Consider the following 23726-nt stretch of genomic DNA (forward strand, 5'->3'; position numbering starts at 1 on the left):
TGCGTGCGTGCGTGCGTGCGTGCGTGTGTGCAGTATGCGTGGGGAGGTTGGAATGGAATGTATACAGAATAAAATCATCGGTGTAATCTTGCTCTGAGAGCGTACACATTGAATGAAACTAATTGCAAAGTGTTACATTACCTCCCACCATCCGCTTGCCTCCCAACATTCACTCCTCCTCACTGTACTGATCAAGGTCAGCTGGGTCTGAGGACGAGACATAAGACAGTACACAAATTACAGTGTGTGTGTGTGTGTGTGTGTGTGTGTGTGTGTGTGTGTGTGTGTGTGTGTGTGTGTGTGTGTGTGTGTGTGTGTGTGTGTGTGTGTGTGTGTGTGTGTGTGTGTGTGTGTGTGTGTGTGTCTCACGTACTGAGAGAGAGAGAGAGAGAAAGAGAGAGAGACATGTACTGATCTTGTGAGACTAAAGATCCTTAATAGAGAATATACCGCTTTCCACATCTTGCCAGTACAGTATGACATGGTATACAGTACAGTTACAGTACAGTTACAGTACAGTTACAGTACAGTTACAGTACAGTACAGTTACAGTCTCCTACGTGGGTGTCATTTGTTGTCAAATCTTGTGAATGCCCTGTGATCAGTGTAGTCACATGAATATGTCACTGACTGCAGACAGCTCTTGAATAAAGTACATTTGTCTGAAAATGTTTGGATTGGAACATGTGGCATGTGAGGACTATTAATTTCACGCTGACGTAGGGTAGGTGAAAGAATCATCATCTGTGCAGAAAATAGGGCCCTGCATCTGAGATCCACGTGTCAGGGGTCAATGATCACTTGAACTGAACAAACAGGCCTTGAGTCCAGATGGTCATTTCAACAAATTCTCAGAAGGTTGGCACACTAATGCCATGTAGCTCAGCAAGAATGCTGACCTGGACATCATTAAATGTGTTTCATAAAAGTGTAAAATATGTCTTAATGGACATGGCCTGCATTTCTACTGTATGTGCTTTACGCACACACACACACACACACACACACACACACACACACACACACACACACACACACACACACACACACACACACACACACACACACACACACACACACACACACACACACACACACACGCACACGCACACACATTCTGACGGCAGAGGCAATCATGCAAGATACTAACCTGTTCATCAGGAGCTGTCAGTGGATTAAGAGAAGGTCAGACGGGTGCAGAAAATCTGCAAACAGTCCACACTCACAAGATGATATTTCTTTAAATGTGTTTTATTTACCACAGCAGCGGTAAATAAATTGAGTCCATTGACAACTTTCATTTGAAGCCTGCAGATCTGCAAGAGAGTCCGAATGGATGAAGAAGAGAGAGAATCTTGAGAAAACATGGTCAGACCAGTCATTTTAAACTGGGCCCCCTACGTCACATTAACGGAAAACACCATCCTTGTTCCTCATACATACATCAAAATCAGTTTAACAACTTTAACCTTATACATTGGCTATTTGATAATAGCTGATCTACAAGCTCGTATAATGCACCACGGTGCGACACGTTGTTAGCTTTTAGAATTAGAAGTGCTATTTAAAAACAAAATCTTGAATAAATAAATTATATTAGAAATGTGGAATATTTGTCAAACATTTTTACAAGAACAATCTAATATGGCACATATTATTTTCAGATGGGGGTCCACTCCGCAGATGAATACAATTTAATGATTAATTTGGGGGTCCTTTGACAAATCTGTTATTTTTGTTGAGGGGTACAGTCATGCAATAAAGGCTTATGGTTGAGCATGAGTCCAACTCCTGATGCACAGGTGTTAAGTTCCCACAAGTCTACGTCCCAGCATTTGTCATGAACACACTTTTTTCCCACTCAGTGATGAAAGTTCTGCGCAAATATGTTGACATTGGATATTTTTGGATGATGTGTAACCACATATAAAGGAGTCCCTCACCAAGGACACAGATCATCTCTCTCTCCTCTCTGAACCAGGATGGTAAGATGTATTTCAATGGTCTATAGAGGGAAGTGGGAATTTTATGTTTGACTTATATTTGATGTTTATTTAAGTAAACTAGTAAAACCAAATTATGTACATAGAGTACGCATGTTAATTCAAGTTAGTTCAATATGAAGAGCTATTTTAGTCCAAGTCTAGACTAGGCCTATTTAAGCAGGAAAGTGGTCATGGGAGATTAAGTTTATTGTTATGTAATGCATGTCTCTTGCATGTTATGGAATAATTGTTGTTATAACTATGTTATACAATATTGGTCATTGTGGCCATTGCCAGCAAACCAGCAAAAATAACTTTTTTATTTTTTTGTGGTCTAATTTTGTATCCTAGTCATTATATCAAGTAGTGTTCGTCCTGTGTCTCCTGACCCCGGTGGTTGTGAGTTTGCTGCCCCTGGACTGTCATGATGTCTATACCCTGGACAACAGTGCTCCCAGTGGGGGCTACAACATCTATCCTGTTGATGATGATACTGCTGCAGAGGTCTACTGTGACATGGACACTGATGGAGGGAAATGGACGGTAAGAACATTTCAACATACTGCAGGATGCTTGTAGCCTCGCGTGGCCAGACAATATCACACAACACACTGCGTGGATATTAGTCTGGTCCCTATCAACGATAGATTTTTTTCCAAGGGGCAGTTACAAAAAGATCCAAACGGACTCTATTCGTTAGACCTAAACCAATCAGAGCAGTGCTTCCTTATATGAACGAATCAGAGCAGTGCTTCCTTGTACGTCATTGCTCCAAATAAGGTGATAAGCCCGCCTACATTTGGATACTGGGCCCTGATTGGCCCCTCACGACTTCGGAGGGAGAGAAATGAAATCTCTATTGAGGGGGGCCAGACCTAATCTGCTGAGGGCTAAAGTGCGATGCAATTTTGCAAAGGCAGATTTGTCTGGAACCAGGCTAGGATGCTTGTATCTTTATTTCACTGTAATCTCGTCCTAGCCTGGCTCCAGCCCGTGAATCGCTAGCCACGGCCATTAAAAAAATATGTTCAGGCGATTCTGGTCTGGTGACGCTCTCATAGGAGGTCTCAGCCTCGGTTGAAAATCTGATCGACGAATCGGGATCGGGATAATCCAGTACGAACCAATCGCCAAAGAGTCTTTGAAAAAAAAAACTTTGGCCACACCCCCATCTCAGCAACCGGCTGCATTGAGAGGGCTTTCAGACTGAATAATGGAGTGAAACGAAATGAAAATTCAGGCTGAGTGTCAGGCTAATCTCGTCCTACATTATGCAGAAACTGTTTACTGAAAGCCTTGGAAATATGTGGTGAAATGTCATATCCATGTGTGGCACTAATTTAACTATAGCTTTATCGGTTCCTGAAAAAGTGACTTTCCAAAGATGTAGGAGATTTTACAGAATACGAATGAGTTTGGTTCTTTCAATGATTGTAAGAAAATTTCAATCCTTTGTTTTGGTGTCTGGAAGATTTTGGGCTAGGAGGGTTAAACATGCTAATATGACCTGTAAGTGTCAATTAAACTGCTTGTTTACCCACTTCTTTTCTCCTATTACTGTTAAGCTCAAATAAATCAATGTTATTTTAAATCGTACACGCAGAGCTGTTGTCATTCAATCACATTTCACTCTTTTTGCCTCTCTCTCTCTCTTTCTGTTTCCCCTCTCTGTATTTTACTGATAAGGTTGTTTTTTTAAAAGGTTTTTCAAAGACGGATGGACGGCACAGTGTCATTTTACAGACCCTGGGACCCTTACAAGACAGGTTTTGGCAACGCTGAGGGAGAATACTGGCTAGGTGAGAAGCTACAGTATGTTGAGTAAACATGCTAACAATAGGAGCAGAGATGTAACCATAAACTACTTGAATGGTTGATAGACACAACAATCTAACTGAAAGAATTTGTGACAGCTTTCTTGTGCCAGTGGTATGAATATTGTCCATTGCCAAAATATATTTCTGAATGAACTGAGCCTAAACTGTCAAACCGTAACATGTCCTTGAATGTCTTCATGTACTGTAGGGTTGGAGAACATCTACCACATGACTCTATGGAAAAGATATGAGTTGAGAGTGGACATGGAGGACTTCAGTGGGAACAGCGCATTTGCCCAGTACTCCTCCTTTTACATCGACTCAGAGGCCTATGGATACATGCTACACATTGGTCGTTTTCAAGGTGGAGGAGCAGGTAAGTAGAGTAGAGTGATACCCACAAATAACGTCACTGACACACTGCAGAATTCTGACTGTGAATTCTGACACCTGAGTTGAATAAAAATGGACCCAAAAAGATTCTTCTTACACCCTGACAGTTAGATAATATGTTTTTGTTATGTTGCATGTGAGTTGTAAAAAAATATGCTTGTTTGATAAGGATTTGCCGATGATGATGATGATGATGATGATGATGATGTGGTCATTGTCCTGCACTTACCTTCCCTTTTGAACTCTTTCCACACAGGTGACTCTCTAAGCCGTCACAATGGACAGAGATTCTCCACTCTAGACCGAGACCAGGACACATGGCCAGCTGGACATTGTGCTAGAGACCGTCTAGGGGGGTACTGGTATGACAGTTGTACTGCCTCAAATCCCAATGGTCTTTATCTTTATGCAACTGATGACACACGTGAATTAATTGGTGCATTTTGGTGGGAATGGAAAGGTCCCAACTATTCCCTGAAGTCTATCAGTATGAAGATCAGACCACTACGCTGAAGAGACGACCAGGATGAAAACACAGATGTTTAGTTTCATTGTAGCAGAACAGCCCTGTCTGATTTGAACTTGTATCCGATTTTCAACCAAAAAACAGAGAAACCTAATGTAATACAACACGGTCATATGACAAAGTATAAACGAGCCAAACGGGTGTACAAAGTGAAGAGTAAACAGAAAGATCACTTATGTCAACCACTTTCCTGTTACCTGGCGTCCCTATTTTTCATTATAATGTCAAAAAATGTCAAAAACTTTCAAAAGAAATGGCCAAATTAGCCGACAGATTGAAGATCAGCTATTTTCACTATCCGTTGTACAATGAACTAGGTACTATAGGGCTTAAGTGGTTAAGTAGGCCTTCCTGTCTGAACTCCTGCTTGATTGTTTTATCTCTACTGGTTCTGTCTCTCTGTCTGATCCCTGTCGGTTAAGTTTGCCTTCACTGATTGATCCTGATTCTGACTCTTGCCTGTACACTGGATTAAGCCTTGTGAACTATAAATTGTTGTGTTTATTTCATCTTTACCACAAATATGTTGAAAATCCAGGTATAGACTCCTTTTTAATTGTAAAATACGATTAGGCCTATAGCTATCATCAGTCAATTTAATGTTATTCCTTCCTCCATGACTGTAATAAAGGAACATTATTTTTAAACAGACTAAGATTTGTTTCCTTGTATGTGTTCTTTGTACATTTCACTTATAAATACAATAGAGGATGAAACAATGTTCAGGTCGTGATACCAATTCATCCCATCAGGAGAGAGCAACTCATACAGGACACAGGATAAACAAGAGAGATTGGAAGTGATGAAACAAAAACAAAAAAATTAAGCTGATAAATACTTCTCTCTCCTTGACTAGATGACATTGGTGACCCACCTGAAAATGTATTTTACGTTTTTTTCTCTACTAAAGAGCTGGAGAGACGGGCAGACCCCTGTTACTATTTTTAAACAATTTTGCATGACCTACTTCCATGAGAGATAGATTTGTTATCTCTGTGAGTGAAACAATTAGTCTAATTAAGGTTTAGCACTGCACAAAGAGGCAGTTAGTATCTATTGTAATATTACACTATTTGTGTAATATTGTGATCTGCAGATGTGCTTAATCTTGTAATAAAAGCAATGATATGCTCAAGGCCATGACATATGCTATTGCTATATTTTAGCAATTAGGTGTTTAAAGGACCATACCAGTCAGATTGCTACAGAATCAGAATTAACTTTATTGTCACATCACAGGTTTATAGCTGTAAAGAAGTGGATGAAATTCTTATTTGTTCGTGCTATTATTTGTATTATTTAGTTTGTCTTGTTTTTTTTGCCATTTTCCTTACCATTCTAAGAAATTGCCCGTTTTCAACACAGGTTGTATACATAAGAGTATGCAGTGTATATTTTGGTAGATCTCTGCCTACATAAATTATGTCACTCACTGCCATTTCTGTTGAAAAGGTAATACTGCTCACTTTGCTAATATTGCAATAAAACTGTTGAACGTGATACATTTTCCCTCACATATGCAAACTGCAAAAACCATAATCGATACAGTAAGTAGAGGGTTATGGAATAATGCAGAAGACTACATTAGTCAACTTAAGATTCATATCACTGACTGTTTTCTCAAAAACTCATCTGCAGAAAATCATTGTATCTCAGGCCTCATTCTTTCCAGGAAAGGGCTTCATGGTGCATTGTGGAGGGCAAGTCAAGCTCTGTTGCGCATGCATACTGAATGTTTATAAATACAGGCCAAACTCTTCAAAGCAATGAACATTTTAAAATCTGAAACAAATTCATATTCTCCTCAAGCTTATTGTATCATTAAGATCCTTTGTCCCAGTCCTGACCGCCATTTACTTGTGACTAGCTCCCTCTGTTGGTGTAAACTGTTGTTTTTCAAACACTGACACTGGTTTTACAAGTGAATGCTGCTAGCACTATACATGTACTATACATGAAAATGTTTAGTTTGACCTTCAAACCATCTGAGTTTTCATTGTTTATTCAAATTCTGCATGTTCACATTTGATTGCATATAAGAGGCTATAAGAATGGCCTCATCCTCTCCTTTGTATAGGCCTTCTCTGCTCCACAGCTCCATTTCACAGGGTTGAGAAACAGACACACACACACACACACACACACACACACACACACACACACACACACACACACACACACACACACACACACACACACACACACACACACACACACACACACACACACACACACGACTGACTAAACAGGCATACTGTATATTACACTGCATGAATACACAGTAGTAGTAGTCCAACAAAATAGCTAGGGTTTCATTTGGTTCCATTTGTACATTCGCTGAGTTACAGATCTGTAAGAGTCAATTCTGGCTCATATTTATCAATAATCTTTGCTGGGGGGGGGCCTCGAACCCTCTCAAGGACCCCTGGGGGGCCCCGCCCGGACCCCTTTTTATGAACCACTGGTTTGACAAACTAGGGGAACTTACTGCGGTACTTTGTTCAAGGTTTTCTTGTTTCTTTCCAAAAACAGGAAACTGCACCAGCCCCCCCCTCTAGTCCTATGGTGTGTGTGTGTGTGTGTGTGTGTGTGTGTGTGTGTGTGTGTGTGTGTGTGTGTGTGTGTGTGTGTTTTAATTTGCTTTCAACCACATAGCCTACAGAGTACAGACTCATTGAAAAGGCCAAAAATGTTATCTATTGGCCTTAAAATCACAATGTGTCTTGTGTATGTGTGGTCCAGGAAGTTTAGAGGCAGTGCACTGCCAGAGGAGAAGCCTCTCCCACACATCCAGTTTGTGACTTCTCACACAAGAAGACCAGACACAGGAGAGCAAGGAAGTCTTCTATTTGACCGTGGACGTTATAAGACCTTTGTCTTTCAACGGCGTATCAAGTATCTATAGTGCCAGAAGCTGAAGCAGATGGACTACCCTGGACCCTCACCTGCTCAAGAAGGCAAGAAGCCCCCAAGAATGCCAAAATGTTCCCGATGCAGGAACCACGGCGTCGTTTCACTGTCGAAGGGACACAAACATCACTGCAGGTGGAGAGACTGCCAGTGTCTCAAATGCAACCTGCTTTCGGAGCGATACAGAGTTATGACAGCAAAGGTAAAATGTACCTAGTTTTGGATTGAAACATACTTAGAGTATATTGTTTATTCAGCAATTAGACTGGTAAAGGAGATGGACAGCACTAAACAGGATCTGATGGTTTTGTGGTCCGGGCCATATATGCAATGGTTAATTGTAATGCAACGTCGCATTGACCTGTTTTTCTATAGTGTGTGTCAGTGGTTGCTAGAGCATGGATGCTATCTCTCTCTCTCTCTCTCTCTCTCTCTCTCTCTCTCTCTCTGTTAGGTGTGTGTGTGTGTGTGTGTGTGTGTGTGTGTGTGTGTGTGTGTGTGTGTGTGTGTGTGTGTGTGTGTGTGTGTGTGTGTGTGTGTGTGTGTGTGTGTGTGTGTGTGTGTGTGTGTGTGTGTGTGTGTGCGCATGCGTGTGCGTATTTATATCAGTTTGATGATTGTTTTGTGATCTTTGACCACAAGATGTTTCCACTCTAGGATAATAATAAAGTTTACCTTACATGACCGTGCCTTATATGATGCAAAGGTTCTTTGAGTGACATTCAATTGCGTATATGCCAATCTGCATTTAGCAGATTTTCATACTAGATTGACATCCAGACTTCACTCATATTGGCATTCAATTATATTGAGAGTTATTCATTTGTGATTTTCCATCCTCCCTGTTGACATGTAAAACACTCCTAAAAAGGCCGGTTGAAGACCAACACCTGGTCTTCAACCTCCCAAAAATGTTCACCTCTCCTCCCTCTTGTGTGGCCAACGCTCCATGTGACGTAGACTGTTCTCCCTGCTGGCTCCTAAGCTGTGGAAACAAGTCCCCAGGAAATTTTTGTGTTATCCAGCCTAAATGTTTTACTGTACCTCCGTGCTGTTTGCATTTTTGTTGGCTAATAAAGTATTCAATCAATCAATAAGTCACTGTGGATAAATTGGCAAATTATAAATTCCTTAATTGTAAATGGCATGTGATCTTTCTTGAACTCCATTCATCATGCCAGGCTGACGTGCGTCCACAGCAAGCTCAGGAGAATGAGATGGGCTCGTTTAACCCTGTGGCTCTGACTGGCCCCGATGTGGTGGTCAAGAATGAAGGCACACCACATCAGTTGTCTGGGGTGGGACACTCCTCAACAACTCCCTGCACCACCAGCTCTTCTACCTCTGTCTCAGGTGAGCACTCACTCACTCACTCACTCACTCACTCACTCACTCACTCACTCACTCACTCACTCACTCACTCACTCACTCACTCACTCACTCACTCACTCACTCACACACTCACTCCCCGGTGGTCAGGTGAATTGTAACTGTAGTACATTTTATTAGCGATATAGGGTTAGAACTTTGTTCACAACGTCAACTCAGCCGTGTAGAAAAGAGAACAAGCAGCCCAAAATGTTATTATATAATTAAAATGAACTGATCTCATGATGAATAACACGCAAAAACACCGATAACAACTATGGGTTGTTACTGTAACTAAGCTAAAAATGTAAATGCCTAAAACATATCTACAGTAGTTGACAACTCCGGACCCTGATCCACTTAACCACTTAAACACTATAGCCCATACTTACACCCTAGTTGACCGGGGTCCCCCAGGGTGAGCTAGTATTTCTCTCTACACCAAATCTCTCACCTTGATCTTCAAGCTCACAATGCGTCACAACACGTGTTGTGAGCCTGCAGATCTGCTAGTTTCGCCAAATGTTCAAGTTGTTAAGTCTACTATACAGTATACTTTAGATATTTGAAAATAGCTGAGCTAAGATTGTGGATCTGCTATTTTTGAAAGAATTTGAACGAATTTGAACAGTGTAGAAAAACTGTGAAGGCCTTACTGTCCCGGTGGTCAGGTGATTGCTTCTTGGCACAGCCAACATGGAGCGAGGGACACCTTGTTCCCTGCAGCTTTGATACAGCAACATCAGGAGATGAAATACAGACAATAACATCATCTGTTTGTGTTTGTGTGTGTGTGTGTGTGTGTGTGTGAGAGAGAGAGAGAGAGAGAGACAGACAGACAGACAGACAGACAGACAGACAGACAGACAGACAGACAGACAGACAGACAGACAGACAGACAGACAGACAGACAGACAGAGAGAGAGAGAGGGAGGGAGGGAGGGAGAGAGAGAGAGAGAGAGAGAGAGAGAGAGAGAGAGAGAGAGAGAGAGATAAGAGAAGTAATTGAGAACAGTCAAGGCTGATGATAGCAGGCTGCGACTTTCCATGCAGTGAAAAAGAGATGTTTTTGAAAAAGTATAGACTAGCTTTTTCATAAAGATACTGACGTTATATTTAGGCTGATTTTAGATTTGTTGGAACCAGATCAACAACCTTTTGGTCGCTTGGACCTTCATCATATGGTTACCTGATCCAAGTGACTGAAACATTGTACCTCTAATAAAGATGACTATTTCATGAAAATAAAGATGACTTGACTTGTGTGTGTTTGAGCTTTGGCATCTGAACTTGTGACAGGGTATCAAGGACAAGGATAAGAACAGCAGTTTTATGTTTCTGTCCAAAGGCCCTGGTTGAAAACCGGATCAGGGAGCTGCCTGAGAACTATGTGGCCTTGTTGATGTGGAAAGCACCGCGGCTGATGATTAATAATGTTCATTTGAACAGCAGGGTTTTGCTACAATGTGTGATGCAGCAAGGTTGGTGCTGCGTATGAGGCTGGATAATATTCAGATCAGATTTTACAGCCATAGCATCAATAGAAAGTAAGTCCAATCCAACTGTATTTATAAAGAAAAGTAGGCTACAGTCGGTTAAAAATGTAAAAGTAAAAGGGGGGCTTCCAGGGTTCCCCATCAAATGAAGAACCATATTTCTGGCTAATTGGAGATCTAAAGAATGTCGACAAATCATTTCTTATGGGGGTCTCTGGCACAAAATCCTTTCAGATGTGGGTCTGCGGCCAAATACCGTTGTACATATAAATTTGGAGGGCCTCATGAACATGAACATGTGTGAGAACCACTGATGTACATCATCATATCTCTTGGGAAGTGAATGGGACTGTAGAAGAGTTTGTGTTGCTAAACATCAAGTTGTCTTGTGTTCAGGGAGATGCTCCACCCCGACCTCCAGCAGCCAGAGTCAAACTGAGTCATCTGCAGACCTGCTGATGATGGGTACCTCCTACAACAACTTATACCAGTCCTCCCACTCCTCTGCCTACTACACAAACCTCTACAACTACCAACAGTACCAGGTAACCAAAAATATCCAGTTGGGGAATTATCAGTGATGGGTCATATATTCAGCTGTTTTAATGTCATGACCCCCCCCCCCCCCTCCTTCTCCTCTAACCGGCCATCCCTTGAACCATTTGTGTGTGTGTGTGTGTGTGTGTGTGTGTGTGTGTGTGTGTGTGTGTGTGTGTGTGTGTGTGTGTGTGTGTGTGTGTGTGTGTGTGTGTGTGTGTGTGTGTGTGTGTGTGTGTGTGTGTGTGTGTGTGTGTGTGTGTGTGTGTGTGTGTGTGTGTGTGTGTGTGTGTGTGTGTGTGTGTGTGTGTGTGTGTACTGTAATAAAGCAGATGCCCAACAGTGACAGCCGTCTATCCAGTCACAACATGACCACTCAGGACCACATGCATTCTTATGACTCAGCAGCCCTGAGTCAGGAGCTGAACTCTGCTCTGCACTGCCCACCCTCAATGCCCCTCTTCACCCTAGAGGACGACAACAAGTGCACTGAGAATAAGGCAGGCTGTGAGTAATGCACGCACGCACGCACAAACGCATGCACGCACACACGCACGCACGCACGCACGCACTAACGCACGCACGCACACTCCACTGGGGCCTCATCAATGTAGCAATCAAATTACATGATCATCTCATGCACTGTAGGCTACTGCACCTCACTCTTGTTTGTCTGTGAAACTACAGTAGTCCCGTCTTTGACTTTAGGCTATTTAGCTGGTGACGTCTGCGTAGCCTACCCCTTTCAAAGGTTCATGTTCAAGTGCTTTCAGAGTGCAGGACGGACCACAGAGATAAGAGAGAGAGTAGGACTAGGCCTACTGTTCCCCAGGATTTGTGGAGGGACTGCTTGTTTTGGTTCATGTGATAACCTATCACACTGTGCTGTGGCTTGGTAATTAGGATAGTGCAATCATCGAGCAATCAGTGCGGGAATATGTTATAGAGTGTATAACATATGCATGGCCTTGCATTATTGCTGTTTGCAATTCCCGCTGTGTCTAATATACACCCTTGAACATACAGTACGCAGGACGTTGAGCGGACAAGATCAGCCCAATGAAAAAAATATAAATAATATAAAAACAAAACAGATCCCTACAAAACAAATCAACAAGTATAATGTTTTGCTCTCTACTGATGTTACCTCCTCTCTCATCCTAGATCCCCCACTCCTTACAGTGTGTAAAGTGGAGGTCTCCTCTGAACAGCAGGAGAGGAGCCCCAGTGAGGTCCAGGTGAAACTAGAACCTCTACAGATTAAAGAGGAACAGCAGGAGAGGACCCCCAGTGAGGTCCAGGTGAAACTAGAACCTTCACAGATTACAGAGGAACAGCAGGAGAGGAGTCCCAGTATGATCCAGGTGAAACTAGAAACTTCACAGATTAAAGAGGAACAGCAGGAGAGGAGTCCCAGTATGGTCCATGTGAAACTAGAACCTCCACAGATTAAAGAGGAACAGGAGAACCAATTTAAAAGACCAGAGGAGGCTATTGGGTCAACATTGACACTACTAGCGGCGAAAGGTGAAGACGATGATGAAAATAGAGACACAAAGCTTCTAGCCAGCACCTCAACTGAACATGCTGATATAGAGGACTGTGGAACATCACAACCAACTAGTGATGTCCAGCCCCTCTCTTCACATTGTTCTGAATCTGACATCACTGAAGACAGTGATGATTGGGACTGGGAGGAGACCAGGGAAGGTCCATCAAATGACACACTGAAATCACACAAGACACAAAATGGCAACGTCTGTGGTCAAAATGATGATCTGGAAAAAGACATGGGAACACATGGAGGAGAAAAAACATTTACTTTTACAGTTGGTGAAAAGAACTTCAGCCACAATGCTGCTCTGAAGACACACATGAGGATTCATACAGGGGAAAAACCCTTTGCGTGTAAAGTTTGTGAACAAAGATTCAGTAAAACTGGACATCTGAAGACACACATGAGGACTCATACAGGGGAAAACCCCTTTGCTTGTAAAGTTTGTGAACGAAGATTCAGTCGAAAGGACAGTCTGAAGACACACATGAGGACTCATACAGGGGAAAACCCCTTTGCTTGTAAAGTTTGTGAACGAAGATTCAGTCAAAATATACATCTGAAGACACACATGAGGACTCATACGGGGGAAAAACCCTTTGCTTGTAAAGTTTGTGAACGAAGATTCAGTGAAACTGGGAGTCTGAAGACACACATGAGGACTCATACAGGGGAAAAACCCTTTGCGTGTAAAGTTTGTGAGCAAAGATTCAGTCAAAATGGAAATCTGAAGATGCACATGAGGACTCATACATTTGCGTGTACAGTATGTGAACAAAAATTCAGCCTAAATGCTGCTCTGAAGACACACATGAGGACTCATACAGGGGATATACCCTTTGAGTGTACATTTTGTGAACAATCATTCAGTCAATATAAAAATCTGAAGTCACACATGAGAAGTCATTCATGGGTATAGAAAACAAATAAATAAACAAATATAAAGAAACTCGTTCTCACCATCCGGTAGTCTGACTGACCTATCTTGGTTTGACACGTGCCAGGAGCGTTGCAGCCCGAATGCCATGCTAACCCCTTTCAACCTGGCGTTCCTAAGTGAAAGTTTTGCTATTTCTTTTTTTTTTTTTTTTTGCGGAATGGCAGATGTATAGGCTCACTTGTAAATCGTCTGTTTTCGACAAAATATAAAATAGCACTTAAATCGTTAAGTCTTGTGGAGGAGGAATAATGGTCTGGGGATGTTTTTCATAGTTAAGACTAATAGGACCCATAGTTCAGTGAAGGATTTTTTTTACAATACACCATACAATGATGATGATAATGATTCTGCCCTTCTACCTCTATGACAGTAGATTTAGGTAATACGGTGAACTAAGAGAAAGTGTCCAGAAAGTTCCCAAACCATTAAAAGAAATACATCCTTATGGACATTATGTACAAAGCTTTTTACATAAGGTATATATATATATATATATATATATATATATATATATATATATATATATATATATATATATAAAATTCATTTTTTGGGGGGCATTTAATGTGTTGGAACACCATTGTTGTCCTGTCCACCTTTTTGAGTGATCTCATGTGTTTCATATCTCCTACCAGAGGTGTTGGGCAAGTTACTCAAAAACGGTAATATATTACTTATTACTCGTTACTTGTTTAAAAAGTAATATTACTATTACTTACTTACATATTACTTCCTGCCAAAAGTAACTTGTTACTTATTACTTTACTGTACTTTTTTTTCCTCGCCCCCAGTAATTGCATCCTTTCTCCCCAAAAGTCTTACTATGCATGTTCAACATTAACAGTTGTTTTTTTCATTTTTTTCATTGGTCTGATATCATTATTGATCGTGACAACATTTGATTTCCCTCTTATGGGACCTTCTATGGCTCTCTTCCAGGTTTTTCCCAGAATGTATAATTATAGCCTGCAGCATACTGTAGTGAGTCCATAGTAATATCTTGCTCCTTATTGTTTTGTTTGAGTTGTCATTGTTTTTGGTTGTAGCCTATTGTAAAACTAAGCAGGTTATTTATTTTTGTGATTGAAAACACCTGACAGACTCTAATTTCACCTTCAAATTAACTGCTAATCATAGAGGTTTGCATACTTTTGCTACTCGCAGATATGTAATATTGGATCATTTTCCTCAATAAATACAGTAAATGACCATGTATAATGTTTTTGTCTTGTTTGTTTAATTCGGTTTTCTTTAACTACTTTTAAGGCATGTGACAGTCTGATGTTTTAGGTCATATTTTTGCAGAAATATACAAAATTCTAAAGGCTTCAAAAACTTTAAAGCACCACAGACAGAGTTAAAGGATAAAGTGTAGGATACTTGGGGAAATGAATGCACTGCTACAGGAGTGTCATACATAATTAGTGAAAATAGCAGATTGCGACACGTTGTGAGCTTGTAGATTGGCTATTTTCACTATTTTTTATTTATATGTTTGAAAAAGAATAATAAAAAGAGAACTGTTTTGGCTCTGTATGGCAGAATGGTCTATAGATCCTTGGACCTTGATGGTGTGGAAGTGACTGAACCAACAGGGGTGGCAATAATTGTAAAGGTTAACATGTTCCATATTTGTAAGATACATACTGTAGGCTAAGTCAAATTGATTTTATTTTCTTCTACCGTCCTTTTATCAGAGTTTCAAATAACTGACTGCATTTCTGTGAAATGAGTAGTATTGACACATTTGCATTCCAGCAAATAAAGTGACCATCACCATTCACCATTGCAATAGAATATTAATTATTTTATAATTTATAATAATACAATTTGGTATTTTATGGTTAGTGTTTTACCAGTCGTAGCCTACCTAACATTTCCATCTATCTATAGTATGTAGTTAGAGAAAGTCCTTAGTGTATACACCTATGTTTTGTTTGGTTGTTTTGTTTTAGATTTTCTTGCTTTGCCCCTTGTCATTCAAGACCTAGTAGCTTACTATCCTATACATCATGATGAATATGCACTAATTGGTCACCATACAATTCATGGAAAAACATTTAAATCTATTAATCATATGCTGTACTTATAATAACAACATAGAACGATATGTTAACAATAACTGCAAATAAGTAAAATATAGTATAATAAACGAACGCACCAAGGAGTAAACCTCACGTCACCAGTACTGCCATGTCCGCTTATAATAAGCGACTTTGGTCTTGTTTTTCTGTAAAGTTGCTTGTAAATATTGTAGGCTACAATTTGCGGGTTGCGGTTTTTTTGGGCTTGTTTTAAAGTGTACTGTTTATTTGGACTTATTTTCTAATGTTATTTAAACTAGTGGTTCTCAACTATTTTCATGTCAAGGACCCCCAGATTAATTTGTATTTGTCTATGGACTGAACATATTTTGTGCCAGTCGAGACCTGTGTAGCAAATTTGTGTTGTCCACATTTTCCCCCAAGATTATTTTGAAAATAAGTGCTCATGTGGCCTAGAGTTGCTTCTTTTGGGCTTGTTTTCACAGACCTGGACCTGGTTGCTTATTTCTCTCACAAAACCTGGCAACGCTATGCGTCACCTGAAAAAAAAAACTACAATGACCACAAGGCCTAGTAGTAGATGAAAGGTTTTATGGGTAGCGAGGACGTAAACAATGTGTTGAAAGGAATCACATGTGCTCCTGAAGAAGAAATAAATCAGTGGTAAAATGAGCAGCCTGCACTCAGAGGATCAAACCACACCGTGTCGCATGAGGAGCAGGACGGACATTCTGCACGGCTTCCAGGTGGCTTTCTTTGCAATGAGCCGTTTACCCACATTTCCATGGACTGTAAGTAGCAGTGGTGTAGCTGTAGAATACAACTCTCGTAGACGTATTTATGATTCTGACGTTTTCAATCTACGAGAGTTGTAGGGTTCACCGCCCATGGACACAGGGACTGTCAGCACTATACCCCGTAGACACTCCAAACATGTACACATTGAAAATAAAGATGCTTACCCGCACGCTCCAAATGTTAACTCTCGCTACGGGGTAGTCGTTTAATGTAATAATCCATATATTTCAATAAAGAAGTGTTTTAATGTCGTCTGTGGCCGAACGCCATTTTTTCACCCTCGTTTACTTCCTGTTTACATTGAGTGTAATTCCGGGTTTCACCAGATGGGCGCGTCACTACCGCCCATTGGGAACTTCCGACGGAATCGGCCACAGATGGCTTTAAAACACTTCTTTATTGAAAGATATGGATTATTACATTAAAGAACTACCCCGTAGCGAGAGTTAACATTTGGGGCGTGGGGGTAAGCACCTTTATTTTCAATTTGTACTTGTTTGGAGTATCTACGGGGTATAGTGCTGCTACAGCTAGCAGTGGTGTAAAGTAACTACAAGTACATTTACTCAAGTACAGTTGTATAGGTACATTTTTATGTATTTTGACTTTACTGGAGTATTTCCTATTTTCAGTATTTTATACTCCACTACATATGGCACATATTGTACTTTTACTCCCCTACAATTCTTTGAAAACTAGTTAGTAGTACTGTAGATTCAACATCTGTAGATCTGCTATTTTCAAAAGATTTGAAATGGGACATTCTGCATAATGAGTACTTTTACTTTTGGTACTGTATAAGTATATTTTGATATCAATACTTTTGTACTTTTACATAAGTAAATTCTGAATACTAGACTTTTACTTGTAACGGAGTATTTATACAGTGTGGTATTGATACTTTTACTCAAGTAAAAAAGGTGAGCACTTCTTCCACCACTGCAGCGATGGAACCCCCGTCATCACACTGATCACATCTTCACTGCAGCATTCACTGATGAGTCTGATCATTCATAATATATAACATGTTTACAGTTCCTTGACAGAGAAATCGAAAGTGACAAATCGTCCGACTTGATATCAGACATCCTGAAACAGGTAACTGGCAAACCACAGGCTCACTTTATGTTGTGTGTTGTTGAGCTATGCAATGCACCATCTATTCTATTATATTATATTATATTCTGTTCTATTCTATTCTAATGTATTCTATTCTATTCTAATGTGTTCTAACTTCTAACCCAGTGGTTCTCAAAGTGAGGTCAGGAACCCACAGGGGTGGGTAATAAGGGGGTTCCAGGAGGTCTCCAGTAAAATGAGCAACAGTTTTTTCCACCCTTATATTTCACTGGCTAGAAGTCAGCCCAATGAGACAATTAATAAGAATGACTGATAAGATCATAGGTTAATTAGGTTTTACTCTCTCTACCTACAAAGTGGGTTCCGGGGACCCCCTGGAATCCCTGGGGGTCCCCGGAACCCACTTTGTAGGTAGAGAGAGTAAAAGGGGGTTCCAGGGGGTTCGCATCAAAAATGGGGAACAGTTAACCACGTTAACCGTGTAAATGCTTTGGCTGATTTCGAATCATTTGGGAAAAATCTGGAAGAATTGTGATTTCTTTTTTCCTATCACTTTGAAAATTGTTAACAACTCAAATCGAATACCAAAACGCTCGCCCCCAAAACACAGTCGCCCTGGGGCGAATCCGGCGGTATTCACCTGGTAGTCCTAAACGTAACCTCAGTAAACTAAACCTAACCTTATTCCTAAACGTAACCTCAGTAAACTATGCCTAAACGTAACCTCAGTAAAACTATGCCTAACCGTAAACTTATCTCTAACCTTATCTTCAGTAAAACAAATACAAGAACACAAGAACCACTGGTCCGCCCAAAAAATAGGTTGTGTTTTGGGGTGAGCTTTCCGGTTACCCTCATATATCTACTCTTATGGGGTCCCTACTGTCATATGGGGTCTGTGTCCAAATCAATTTGGGGGTCCTTCACGTGAAAATGTTTGAGAACCACTGGTATAGACAAAAACCTCGACTAAATCTAATAACAAAAATCAACAACAAAAATCTTTTCCCTGACACAAAATCTTTTCAAGTGGGGGTCTGCAGCCTAATGATTTGGGGGTCCTTGACATGAACGTGTTTGAGAACCACTTTTCTAACCCACTGTCCCATCTTGACAGACGTGTCTGCATCCTCTGTGTAAAAAGCACCCTCCGGCAGTCAAGTACAGGAGGCTGTTTCTCACTGAGCTCATCAAAAGGGTTGGTACCAATATCATGTCTCCCTCGCCATCTACACCCAATGTTTACAAAACACTGGGTCGGGACCCATTTGTGGGTCCTGGATACATTTCCGTGGGTCGCGAGTGATTATCCCTTTATTTTTGGTTTCCTACATTTTGTTTATTATATCATTTTAAAGGATCTTTTTTTTTATTCCCCAAAAATGTAATTTAAAGTTAAAGTTAAAAACGATTTCAAATGTTTTTCAAAATAATTAATAATAAAAATAAAAAATCGTGGGAGGGGAAAAAATACTTTTTAAGTAGTAGTGACAATAGCAGATCTACAAGCTCACAACGGCGTGTTGTGATCTTGTAGATAGGCTATTTTCACTATAGTTTGGGTCCCGGGGAGACATCAAATCTCTCTTTTGGGTATCGAGCGAAAAATGTTGGGAACCACTGATCTACACTGACGGATTCCAAGTGTTAATTTAAAGGACAACTTTGTTTTTTTACAACCAAGGTTTATATTTTAGCTTGTAATTAAAGTAAATAAATGATGAGTGTAATTTTTTTTTCATTTACTGCTTTCTATAGTTTTAGCATTTTTTGCGATATTTTTTACAGTGGGCGGGGGCATTCTGTCCGGTGGCTAAATATGCCTTTTCTACACAATAAAAAAGGTCCGGCTGTCTGAGATGGCCAGATGTGAGTTATTGGGGGCTAGAAGAGCTACTGTAAATAATAATAAAGAAAACGCCGGGTTAATGTGATAAAAAAATGCATATTTAGCCACCGGACAGAATGCCCCCGCCCACTGTGAAAACACTGTAAAAAAGATTGTGAAAATTGCTAAAACTATAGAAAGCAGTCAATTATTTTTTTTTAACACTCATCTTTTATTTACTTTAATTACAATCTAAAACATAAACATTGGTTGTAAAAAACCAAAGTTGTCCTTTAACTCTGAGTGTACAAATGCAACCAAACCAAATGGAACCGCAAGGGTCCATTTGGTTCCGTTTGTACACATGATATGATATGGACCGTTACGTAGTAATAAATGTTACATATTTTTTACTACATTTAAGTAGTTGGAACTAATATGTACATCAGTAGGCTTGATGAATCGGGTAATGAAAATGCACAGTGTGCATCGCATTTGCAGGTAAACCCTGGTGGAATGCAATATCGGTATCGATTGATTTGACCATGATGCAATTAATTGGATATTGGCCAAAATGTATAACGATACTGCTTTGAGAATGTCAAGTTTGGCTCTTAAAGCAAACCTAAACATGAACCATTATTTTAGAGGATACATTGGTCCAGTATTTGTGTACTAATGTTATTTAACCAATATGTATGGTACAGCATATTAATACAATAATAACTAGTACATCTGCAGTGGTTAGTCAAGGTAGTCTCTCTTCACAGAGACATTTAGACCCTGGTGTCAAGTAGGACACCCACTGGTTGACAAGTAGCCCTGCCTGAAGCACAATATCTTAGCTTTTGGGATTGCCCCTTTAGTAGAGTGGTAGAAATTTGGCCAGAGGTCCGGGCAACCAGGCTCTTAATGTAGCCTGACAGTGCATCGGGGGTTCAAGTCCCATTCCAGACGATCTTGTCTCTCCCCATTTCTCTCTCCCTGTTTCCTGTCCACCTCCACTTTACACTATAAATAAAGGCAGAAAAGCCCAAAGAAATATCAAAAAAAAAAAAAAAAGATTGGTCTCTCATGCTGCATTGGGAGATACAAGTTAAGGATTCTAGTGTAAATGGAGCAGCTCACCCAAAAAATGACGTATTTTCTATCAATTACACACCTCATGAAGCATTGAATTCGTGCAGATTTTGTGTTCTTTTGTCGCATTCCTAAGCCAATAAGGTCATCAAATTATTGGCTTAGGAATGCGACAAAAACAAAAAAATCTCCATGAATTCAATGCTACATGGGGTGTGTAATTGATAGAAAACAAGTCATTTTTTGGGTGAACTACTCCTTTTAAAGAGCAATCAATTTCCCACAAAATGTATGAATTGAACTTTTAGAATTAAATCCTTCCATAAATCTATGTGTTCATATTCTTTTATTACGAAATAATGGTTAATCTGTTGTATATAATTCAGTAACATCCACTCATCTTTTGTCCACAGCATGAGGCCACAGAGTCGGAGCCGTTGGATGAGCTGTATGATGCTTTAGGAGACGTTCTGGGGACAGAGGAGGGAACAGAGTGCTACAAGAATTATTTATTGGTACCGAATATACTGCACAACCTTACCACACTGTAAAGCCATTGTGGGGTTTTGCTGGTAAAGTGTGAATGGGGAATTTTACAGTAATAATAGATGTTAAAGTTATGACATTAAACGGTTTGAGAATCACTAGCACCTAAATACATGGTGATGCCTTGATGTGTCCTACCCAGCCATGTGGAGATGCCGTCAGTCTTCTAGAGAGCGTGTCTGTCATCTCAGAGGGTACCACAGGTCTGGTGACGTGGGAGGCTGCTCTCTACCTGGCAGAGTGGGCCCTGGACAACCAGCAGCTCTTCAACGGCAGGTAATTCATTATCCTCTCATGACCTCTCCTCTCTTAGTTGCAGGGGTTTTCACCTCCACACCCAAAAAGTGAAATTTGGTGTCTCCCCAGGACCCAAACTTACAAAAACACACAAATTAACCACTTCTTTCAATGTGACCTTATAGATCTGCTACTTTGTGTGTGTGTGTGTGTGTGTGTGTGTGTGTTCGTGTACGTTCGCTCCAGGACGGTGCTGGAGCTGGGCAGTGGCATGGGCTTGACCGGGATCACTGTGTGTCGCTCGTGCGGTCCCTCCAGGTACGTGTTCAGTGACTGTCACCCCAGCGTGCTGCAGAGGCTGCGGGACAACGTCCAGCTCAACGGCCTGGGCAGCCAGACGTCTCCCAGCGTCTGCGTGGAGGAGCTGGACTGGGCAACGGTGACGGAGGAGCAGCTGAGAGAGATCGGCGCTAACGCCGTCATCGCGACAGGTGACGTTTCATCATGGCCTAGTTGTCCTGTCCAGCAGGGGAGGCATGCGTTAATCCGACAGACCTTTTCTCCGACTATGTGGCATCCGCGTGCGGTTAGGGTTAGGGTGCGGGTTTGGTTCGGGTTTACTGTTTAATGTCGGAGCACTGCGCTGTCGGAGGAATGCGCTGTCGGACTAACGTATTGCACCCGTCCAGCAGTCTGCATGTTTACTGCAACACGTACTGTATGTACATGTGTTGTAACTATGCCATAGGCTATAGAGCAGCGTTTCTCAAAGTGGAGACCCCATGGGTCCTTGAGGGGGTTCTAGGGGGTCCGCACTTAAATGAATGTTTGTTAGGAATGAAATAGACCCTTATAGGTCTGTAACTCTGAGAGTCAGTCATAAATTGTATGGAATATGTTTACGGTAATTAAAGCACAAGTCTTTTTAAACCATAACATGCTAAATTCACTTACAGTGCGATTATTTGGAGTATGCTTTACAAACTCCTAAAGGATTGCTACTGTAGTTTTCTTTTTATGTATATGCTACTCAATTAGTGCCCATACATTGATAACTAATGTATCAAATGCAGAAGACGGCATTGGATCATATTCTCGTGTACTTCACTGTATGTATGTATATGTATATATGTACACATATATATACACACACGGTACACACACACTGTCTACCATCATCCCAGTAACCATAAAACAAAACCAGTTTCAGTGCTTCATAGCTTTTGTTTTGCCACCAACACAAACTAAGTAAAGAACACTGTCCTCATGCATGCTTGGCAGCATATCATCAATGGTCCTGTCTGTGTGTAGACTAGAGTATTATCACCCTGTCCTCATGCATGCATGCATGTATTGTAATTGGTCCTGTCTGTGAACAAAACAACTTGAGAACAAGGGTTAGATTTTTGGCAAACTTAGCAACAAGCTCCCAATCAAGGTGTCAAAATCCCATTATCAGCCATTCATCAGGGATGGACAGATGCAAAACAAGATACATTGGCAGGGTTCACACCCCCTGGTGCATTTTAACTGCTATCTGAAATGCTAAAGTAAAGAACAAAGCAAAGCCCTGCCTTCTAAAGAAGGGTGGTTTCTTCCCTGGTTGCAGACGTGGTGTATGACCCTGACATCATAGGCTGTCTGGTGAAGCTGCTGACCAAGATTCTGCGATGCTCGTCTACTGAAAGCCCCCCCGATGTCCTCGTCACCTCCACCATAAGAAACCCGGACACATACAACTGCTTCAAGCATCAGCTTGGTATGGGAATGCTGTGGAATACATGCGTTTATTTAACTCTTGAGTGTGTGTGCAAATGCACACTCCGAGTTACAGACCTTTTTAACAGCTCAGATGTTTTTAGGTTGTGTGATATTCTTTTTGTTAAAATAAGTGTTAAAAATAGCTCTATTCCCTTAGTAATCGTTGCTATAGTCTTTGTTCAATAACGGGGTTCTCCCTCTCTCCAGCTCTTTAGTAAACAGGAAATACATTTTCAGTCAGGATACCTATTTCATCCAGTCAGTAGAGAGAACAGGATAAGCATGTGAAACTGGAAGTGATGAAACAAAACAAACAAGCAGACAAAATTGAAATTAGAACACTGTACAATTGAATATGATAAACAGGTTCTTTCTTGATTGGAGGAAATCGGTGTCCCACCTTAAAATGTATTTTTATTAAAGGAGCTGGAGAGAAGAGACCTGTTACAATGATTACTTTCAGAATATAGATTTTTAACTTTTAACAAACTAAATAACTTAGTGTCTGCAAAGTATTTACTGAGCTACCAAACTGTCCCCCTAGTTGCATTTCAAAATGCATCCCTTCAGCCTTGTAATAAACATTTCTAATTTACATGTAGTTAGTTATGAAAAGGTGTGATGATTCTAAAGTCTAAAATGTGGCTCCTACACTGTGGTTCAAAATGTAGCTGACGTCTTTCTATTTCCATTGCACAGAAAACATGGGAATCCGCTACGATGTCCTGACAGGCCCCGTCAGCCACGTCTTTCCTTACAACAGAGTGTCGGCTATAGAGATGATTAAACTGTACATGTGACAATACACCTCCTTTGATACCGAG

General features: G+C 40.8%; 2 protein-coding genes across 3 annotated transcripts; both read left to right on the forward strand.

Moving 5' to 3' along the window:
• Positions 1–11365: 11365 nt before the first annotated feature.
• On the forward strand, positions 11366–12982 carry LOC311054604 (uncharacterized protein; the record flags this gene model as incomplete). The annotated part of the gene is made up of 3 exons (XM_084070611.1): positions 11366–11539; positions 12197–12634; positions 12966–12982. Exons 1-3 carry the CDS (start codon positions 11401–11403, stop codon positions 12980–12982), a joined length of 594 nt encoding a protein of 197 aa, XP_083926737.1. The 5' UTR covers positions 11366–11400.
• Positions 12983–16172: 3190 nt separating this feature from the next.
• Positions 16173–23721, forward strand: eef2kmt (eukaryotic elongation factor 2 lysine methyltransferase). 2 transcript variants are annotated; one of them, XM_084071337.1, is made up of 8 exons: positions 16173–16318; positions 17406–17468; positions 18568–18648; positions 20772–20873; positions 21047–21180; positions 21388–21632; positions 22751–22900; positions 23602–23721. In XM_084071337.1, the coding sequence occupies exons 1-8, from the start codon at positions 16241–16243 to the stop codon at positions 23700–23702; spliced, it is 954 nt and encodes a 317-aa protein (XP_083927463.1). In that variant the 5' UTR covers positions 16173–16240; the 3' UTR covers positions 23703–23721. The 2 variants fall into 2 exon arrangements, with proteins under 2 accessions (XP_083927463.1, XP_083927462.1); XM_084071336.1 differs by having other exon boundaries at positions 16178–16363.
• The last annotated feature ends 5 nt before the right edge of the window (positions 23722–23726 follow it).

This window comes from Gymnoscopelus microlampas (genome assembly GCF_963454915.1).
Source record: "Gymnoscopelus microlampas genome assembly, chromosome: 11".
Lineage (NCBI taxonomy): Eukaryota > Metazoa > Chordata > Actinopteri > Myctophiformes > Myctophidae > Gymnoscopelus > Gymnoscopelus microlampas.